An 8,512-nucleotide genomic window follows, 5' to 3' on the forward strand; every position below is an offset into this window, starting at 1 on the left:
TTAATATACAGCATGATAAACTTGGGATTATAGCTATAAACTAAATACATGTAATAATAAGATAAATAATTAAAAATAGATTGATTTTATTTTTATTAGGAATAAACCACTTATAAAAAAAAAAAAAAATACTTATTATCAAAAAGTATACTTTAAAAATAGTTATTTATTAGTTTTTATTTAATATTTAATCTTTTCAATACTTCTTCAACGAGGTCTTCTCTTTTAACTTCATCCTCTTGTCTAGTAATAACATTTCTTAATTTAACTATACCTTTAGCTACTTCTTCTTCACCAATTATGACAGCCCAAGGAATTTCATTCTCTTCACAATGTTGTAATTGAGCCAAAAATTTAGGATTTTTCTTATATGAATGTTCAGTTTTAACACCGGCATTCCACAAGTCTTTGCACACAGTCATTCTGTGTTCAACTAAGTTTTTCTGAGCAGCAGCCACAAACACTTGCACCTCTGTTGTACGCACCTTTTGTTTCTCTTTAGCAAGTTTGGCTTCGATTACAGTAAACAGCCTTTCAACACCAATAGATATACCCACACACGGTATGGTCTTATTTTTTGGATGGAACATACCCACAAGGTTATCATAGCGACCACCGCCAGCAACACTGCCAACAGATTCGCCTTTATCTAATAAGACTACTTCATAAATTATTCCTGTATAATAATCTAAACCTCTAGCTAAACTTAAATCAAAAGATACAAGATCTTCAATTCCAAATACTTTAATGTATTCAAAAAACAGTTTCATTGACTCAAGTCCTTGTACTGCCATCTTAGACTTGGTAAGCAGTTCATCTTTAAACAGAGCTGTGACCAGTTCATCTGTACCATTCATTTGCACATATGTTCCAATTTTATTGGCTATTTCTTCAGACAATCCTTTTTCGTTGATCATTTCATTCTTAACTTCTTCCCACGGTGATTTGTCCAATTTGTCTACTGAGGAACATATTGTTCTAAACTTCTCTGTCGGTACGCCACAAGATTCGAATAGTCCATCCAACAAGAGCCTATGATTAACTTTCACTTTGAACTTGCCTGCATCTAACGATTTCAATATTTCAGCGGCGACAAACACGCATTCTGCTTCCGGTATCATCTCATCGTATTGGCCAGCTATGTCGTAATCACACTGATAAAATTCCCTGTAACGGCCCCTGGTAATGGACGGGTTATCTCGCCTATAAACCTTGGCAATTTGGTACCGTTTGATGTTGGTGATTTTGTTCATTGCCAGGTAACGTGCGAACGGCACTGTCAGGTCATAGCGCAACGACAGTGATTCGCCACCTTGATCGGCTAGATCATAGATGAGCTTTGAGTCCTCGCCGTACTTACCCGTCAGCACGTCTTTGAGCTCAAATATCGGTGTGTCGATGTTTACTGCACCGTGACGCTTGAACACTTCTGTAATCCGTCCAAGTACATCGTTCCGGACGGCCGTGTGTTCGGGACCGTAATCTCGTGTACCCTTGGGCGTCTTCAGTTGGACTTTGGAAGACTTCTCCTGTGGTTTTTCTCGAGGCTTTTCCTGTTCGGTGGACATATTGATACAGTACGTTTTCGGACACGAGAGAACGTCACGGATTTTCACTTTAATCGAAAACCGTGAAAGCGTGCATATATTTTTCAACATAACTGATTAGTGATTATGCTGAGTTATCACTTATCAGTCATAGCGCTGGCGACACTGATACGAATTTACTAAAATTAATTCCCTAACCAACAAAATATTGTTCAGCTGTTATTCAAGATAACATTGTGAATTGTGATATGTGATAAAATAAATAAATTTCAATCCAATCAGTAAAATTGTAGTGGTGTGTATGCAATTTAAGTAAATTATCATTGTGACGTCTACCACGACTGATTGTTGGTGTTTTTCATTATTATTATTACTATACTTGATTTTAATAAATGTCCAAAATAAAAATATAACTTAATATCACTTGTATTATCATCAGTTATTATAATCACTGAATGTCAAAAGAAGATTAAAGAATCATTTCATCTCTTTATGTTGCTGCGAAATATGTAAGAAAACAATTTACGAGTGTTTCAGTCTTCAGTCAGGTACAAAATTCGCAATGTCTTCAAGAGTGTTGCGAAAAATGGGTTTGCAGGACGATCGTGACCTGCCACCTGTTCAAGACGATGAGAGCGATGATACAGAAACAAGTTCTGGTGGTGTAAATAAAAAACGACACTTAAACATGTATGATTTGGTGAGTTTGAAAATCTTTTCGAAATAATATCTTTTACTAACAGACCGTATTGTTATTACTATTATGTTTATCATAGCTGAATAATGGTTCTATGTCTGAGTCTGAAGTGAAAGAAGATGATGATCATGAGACTACTAGTTCGGTAAATAAGAAAGATGAAAACATGTCTTACAATAAAGAAAACATTAGAAGGAAAAAGAAGAAAAAAAGAAAGAAGTCGGGTAAAGTATTGTCATCACATACTCGTAGCAGTGAAGATAATGTTGAAGTAAGTAAACTACAAATTAATCATAAATATTAAGGATAATTGAAAAGCATCTTCTTTAGGATGAAGTGGAAAGGAGTGTACGTGAAGTGAATAAAATATTGGGTGAAGTACCAGATAAAGGTGAAGATGAAGATGATGAAGCTACTTCATCACAGAATATATTGCATAATCGTGATACTGTATTTTTCAAAAATATTTTGTCTGTGCAGCATCGAAATCTTAACCCAAATAATGAGCTGCGTAAAATGTTTGGACGTGTTGTTCATCAAGCTGAGCTTAGGTAAAAAAATAATAATTTCATTTATTATTATATTTTTTAAAAAATTAGCTATAATATTTATATTTAGTAAATAAGTGTTATTTATTTATTACTAGGACTTAGATTTTTATGTAATAATAAGTTAAAATATGTAAATATTCATGTTCTTATTTTTGGCAAAATATGTATTAAAAAACTTGAAATATTTAAAAAGAAATTACAAATTTACAAAAAAAAATCAGTATTTTACATTAATTTGATTTAATAATTCATCTAATCATTTCCATTGTTGTCTTTTTCAAACAATTGGGTACAACATTCATTTGGAGATTATGGCTACTTTACAAATTGTAATCTCCCAGTAACACGAGCACTAACATATTTATCAGTTATCTTTTATTTATAATAATTCCGTATATCAATAGACGCTGATACATCAAAATTTCCAAATTCCAGTACAATAATTTTAATATAGATAAAAACTGTATGGTTAGGTATGAAAAATCAAAATATTTATATAATAATATGTAAATTTTGATGAAATATTTAAAAATATTTGTATTTACATCAAAATACCTATGTGAAAATATGTAAAATAAAAGTCTCATTTAGTCATTTTATTGAGGATGTAATGAAACTTACTTATTTTAAATCAGAATTGAGAAATTTGTATTCAATAAAATTATGTATTTACATAAAAATCTGCGCTTTTTTTATTAAATTATAACTTATACTGTTTTTCTGCTTAAATTAAATTATTTCATTATTATTATTATTATTATTTTTTTAATAGCAATAATCAATATACAAATATAAAATTAATAGCCCAATCCATCAGTCTAAATAGAGTATACAAAAAATATAACTACTTTATAGTAAGTTACAAGTTTACCTAGTCATTAAATCTGTTATAAAAAAACTGTAATAGATGTATTCAATATTAAATTGTTGATTACAAAAACATATATTTGAGGGAAGAAGACTGTAACATTAATATTTATTTATAAAAATAATTAAGTTTCTGATATTTACACTATTATATTTATTTTACTATTTTCTTAATTTTGTATATAACTCATGTTAATACTTACACACATTAAAAATATTATATGTCTGTGGTACTTAAAAATTAAGTAACTAACTACATGATGTTAGAATATTCAAAATGTCTACCTTGAATGTTTTTAAAATTGCTATTTCCATTTCAATGTCAAATTTTGTTAAGATTTGAACTTTGCTTAAACATTATTTATATCATTATCTAATAGTTATTAAATTTCTAATTTTAAGTAAACTGTTTTTAATCCATATAAATGGTTTTATTTTAATGAGTATATTTTGGATTTTTGTAAAAGAGTATTAATGAATTATAAATTTAGTTTAATTGTTTACACAATTTAATTATGTAATTATTAATTTGATCAATGATTACTTATCACAAATAGTTGAATTAAAATGTAACACAGCCATTTTATGTATTAACATAATATTAATTAATGTTATAAATTTTTAGTAAACGCAAGTTTAGAGGAAGAAATCATTTAAAAACTACATGGTTGGTAACACCTAAAGACAATTGGCCACCCGTTGGAAAATCAGGTACCTACATTTTTTTTTTTTTAGTAAAATAATTGTTTAAATTACATAAAAGTAAACAAATAACATTACATTGTAGGTTCTACAATGAAATATTTGGAAAGCAAAAATGGTATAATGTATTTTGCCTTTGAACATAGTACAGAATATCAACAAGTTCAGTTGCAACTCTTGACTGCTGTGTCTCACATGTCATCAGGAAATCTGGTGGTTGGTTTCAATTGGAATTAAGCTATTTATAATATCTTGTATTATATTTTAATTTAATTTTAGAACATAATTAATAACCATCCATACCACGTTGATGTACTATTACAAATGACGGAATGGGCTCGTCTTAGTGAAGACTTACCAGTTGCAGCTGAACTCACTGAACAGGCATTGTACTCATTGGAAAACTCATTTCATCCCATGTTTAGTTTGTCAAATGGGAAATGTCGTTTAGACTACCGTTTACATGAAAATAGGTATTTTATTCATTGTTATTATTATACTAATAATGAAATACTGTTAAAGGTTCCATGAATTGGAATTGGTTTATTTCTATTGACATTATTGAAAATGTTCAGGTATCAGTTTTAATTTTAATGAAACCTTACCATTTTTATAATTATTTGTTTTTTTAAGTGTATATATTATATAGTTAAAGTTAAATTAGTATACTATAGTATACAATAGGACTATTTTATGAACATATTTTTTTAGATGTATATGATTATGATATTGATTAGGTGATATAAAGGCCATAACTGGAAATTAATTTCGGGAGGAGTTTTAAGATAAAATATTTTGTTCTAATTTTATTATAATATTGTATAGGTAATTTAGTATATCATATTAAAGTACATAATTAAACTAGAAAAAATTTTGATATGGCCTTGATGGTATATATATATTAAATATTAACAATAATTAAGGTTTAGATTTTTATGCAAATGAATTTTCTTCTACATTTGACTCTTAATAATAGTGGCAAATGCTTGTGATTTTCATTATACCTAGGTTGAGATTTGATCCTTGGCAATATCAGGTTATTTTACTATAATAGAAAATCTAAAACAAAATTTTGAACCCGATAATGTTAAAATTACTACTACAGAAAACAAATCAGTGAATTGTGTATAATATTATTAATGAACTTTATAAATTTAATAACTATATTATATTTTGACTCAGCTTTTTATTTTTTTGAAAAATATTATTTCATTAAAAGAAACAAAAAAAAATAACTTATACTGTTAGTTTTTTGTTTAATTTGATCATCGGAATCAACCATTTTTTGAAATTAAAAAGAAAAACTCAAATAAAATCTTATGTTACTAAATACTAATGTTAAAATAATTTTTTAATCACTTTTATAAACATTTTTATCGTTTTTATGGCTTTACAAACTAATTATGTTATACAACTAATCTTATTTTCAAAGTTATCAGTGTATTGTTGTATGTTGTATCATTAAGTTTTAATTTATGCTTAAACATGACTTCCTCCCTCCCCCCTTTAATAAGCTAAAATTTCAAATTTATTATTTGTATTTTTCATGTTGGGTATTTGACTTTAATTTAAATTATACTTATAAATAAAGATAAAAATGCTTTATGAAATCAATCGTTTAATAAAACCAAAACGACCATTACTTATGTAACCATATTAAATGGAACTCACTGTAAATTGAACGAGCATTGGCCTAAATAAATATTAATATGTATTTTATGAATATTAGTAGTTAAAATGTAGATGGACTATTAAATTATTACTCATTTAATTTTAATTTATCATTAGACTGTATGTTATTATAAAAGTTATAATTGTATTTATTTATTTATTATTGTTGATTTTAGAGCACTGTTCCTGACTTTATACAGACATTTAACATTTGTTGGACTTAGAGCTTGTTACCGTACTGCTTTGGAATTCTGCAAACTTCTCTTATCTCTAGCCCCAATGGATGATCCTCTTGCTGTAGTACTATGTATTGATTTTTACGCTTTACGCTCATCTGAATATACATGGTTCATTCAATTTGTGAATGCTTTTGATTCTGTAAGAAATCTAACTCAGCTTCCTAATATCAAGTATTCTCTTGCGGTTGCTAAATGGCAAAAAGGTGATGTAGAAACTGCTCATACATTATTACAAGAAGCATTATTGATGTTTCCTGGCGTTCTAATGCCTTTGTTAGAAAAGTGTTCTATTCAGGCTGACAAACGAGTCAGTGCTCATCCATACTTCACAACATATGCTACACAAAAGTATGTTTGTATATTATAATGTGTATAATACAGTTTAACCATTTTTTAATAAATAAAAATATGATTTTGTAGTCAACCGAAATCATTATCTTACTTAATATCCATGTATGTAACGAGGAGTTATCATATATGGAAAGAAGTTCAGCTGTTACCATGGCTTGAACGCAATGTGCAAATTGTACTCGATAGAGTAGATGCTAAGGACCCATTGGTGAAAAACATGGAAATCATGCGAAATACTTTGTACAATGCTAAACCCCCATTGAACATACACCGACATTTGTTATTGTCAGATATGAGTGACACAATTGCACCACCAGCTGAGGTAATTTTAGAATTAATAAGCAAAAAAAAAAAGTAGTCGGAATAACCAGATAAGATAAAACCGATCATGCCATAGAAAATTATCTAGTTATGATCTTTTTTTTTTTCAAGCAACAGATTAAATTTTAAATAATGTCAGAAAATTATATTAAAAAATGCTTAAAAATATGTGATTATATTCATAATATAGTATAGACCTTTATTATATCTTCTGATAATATAGTTTATAATCAAAATTAAATTTGATTTGCATAAATTTTATCGTTCATACATTTTTAAAGATTTAATCCATTTCACAGTCCAATATTATGTTCATATTTTTATTATTTATTATAACATTTTTGTTTATTGTTTTGAAAATTAGAAACCTGTAAATTAAACAAATTTGATGAAACTTTTTCCTTTTACAGTAAACTTAATAATGTTGTGTATTATTATTAATTATAAATAGTATTTTTAATCAATGGTATTATTTACTTACAAAAATTTATTAAAACAAAAAATAAAATATAGTTATGTAATTAATATTATAATTTTTAGTCTTTAACTATAGACATTTCTTATACAAATGTTGATAAAACAAACAACTCAACATATAGTCATAATATTTATTGAATTTTTCTCTAATTTATGTTTGATTCTCAGGCTGTGACAGATCCAATTCTCATTATGGATCCATTTCCACCAACAGACGGTACGTCATTTTACAGAACATCTCACAGTACCATCAGTAGAACAGCTGTGGAAAACCATTCACTTTTTTCTACATTCTTCCGTTCATTAAATCCTGTGTTTCAAGCCCTATCTGATGAAAGGTGATTTATCAACTTTATATGTTTTGTAAATGTTATAAAAAAGAATATGTTATTTTATATATTTTATTATTACTTTTAGTAATGTTGACGAAGAGTTAGCTGCTGAAGCTGAAGCTGTTGCGAGACCAGTAATAACAATGGTCGGTGAACAAATTGAGGAAATGAGAAGTGATTTACGTCAAAGTGTCAACTCTTTGTTGGATGCTATGAGAGATCTATTGTCTAACGTAAACTCACCAAATATACCAGCTGATGGTGATATTGATGACGATTCTGAGCTCACGGATACAGCATAATAGTAAAATTTAATAAACTTTTAAGTTTTGTCAGAATTTCTTTTTTTTTGTGTTCCAATTATCTTTTAAATATTTTTAAGTTTGATTGAATTTAAATTATTTTGCATTAGATGGCTGGGCTCATTCTTGTATGTATATTATATTCTTTTGTAATCCTATTTTAACTATATTAAATTGTATATAGACAAAATAAAAATAAAATTATTTTCATCTCAGATTTTCAAACAATTTTAACTCTTCCCATACTAAATAAAACCATTTTCTTGTTTCTTTATGCCACCTTAACTATAGTTACTCATTAAGGTATCCTTATGCTTACATTTGGAGTTGATATTTTATATCAAATTACATTTTATTACCATCTCTATCTTTATGTAATTCAATATATATTTTTTTTTTTTTTTTTTTTTAGCTCTCTCAATGTATATTTAATAAATAACATTAGAACACAAAAT

The 8,512-nt window shown here is 27.7% G+C and overlaps 2 protein-coding genes across 2 annotated transcripts; one reads left to right on the plus strand and one right to left on the minus strand.

Annotated features, from left to right (window-relative positions):
* Nucleotides 1-66: 66 nt before the first annotated feature.
* On the minus strand, nucleotides 67-1,896 carry LOC114132938 (histidine--tRNA ligase, cytoplasmic). The gene has a single exon (XM_027998550.2). The coding sequence runs from the start codon at nucleotides 1,656-1,658 to the stop codon at nucleotides 177-179; it is 1,482 nt and encodes a 493-aa protein (XP_027854351.2). The 5' UTR covers nucleotides 1,659-1,896; the 3' UTR covers nucleotides 67-176.
* Nucleotides 1,817-8,272, plus strand: LOC114132929 (transcription factor 25). Its single transcript, XM_027998539.2, has 10 exons — nucleotides 1,817-2,247; nucleotides 2,324-2,515; nucleotides 2,575-2,795; nucleotides 4,288-4,373; nucleotides 4,450-4,580; nucleotides 4,644-4,837; nucleotides 6,212-6,622; nucleotides 6,695-6,947; nucleotides 7,592-7,761; nucleotides 7,841-8,272. The coding sequence occupies exons 1-10, from the start codon at nucleotides 2,110-2,112 to the stop codon at nucleotides 8,055-8,057; spliced, it is 2,013 nt and encodes a 670-aa protein (XP_027854340.1). The 5' UTR covers nucleotides 1,817-2,109; the 3' UTR covers nucleotides 8,058-8,272.
* Nucleotides 8,273-8,512: the final 240 nt, after the last annotated feature.

This window comes from Aphis gossypii, chromosome 1, assembly GCF_020184175.1.
Source record: "Aphis gossypii isolate Hap1 chromosome 1, ASM2018417v2, whole genome shotgun sequence".
Lineage (NCBI taxonomy): Eukaryota > Metazoa > Arthropoda > Insecta > Hemiptera > Aphididae > Aphis > Aphis gossypii.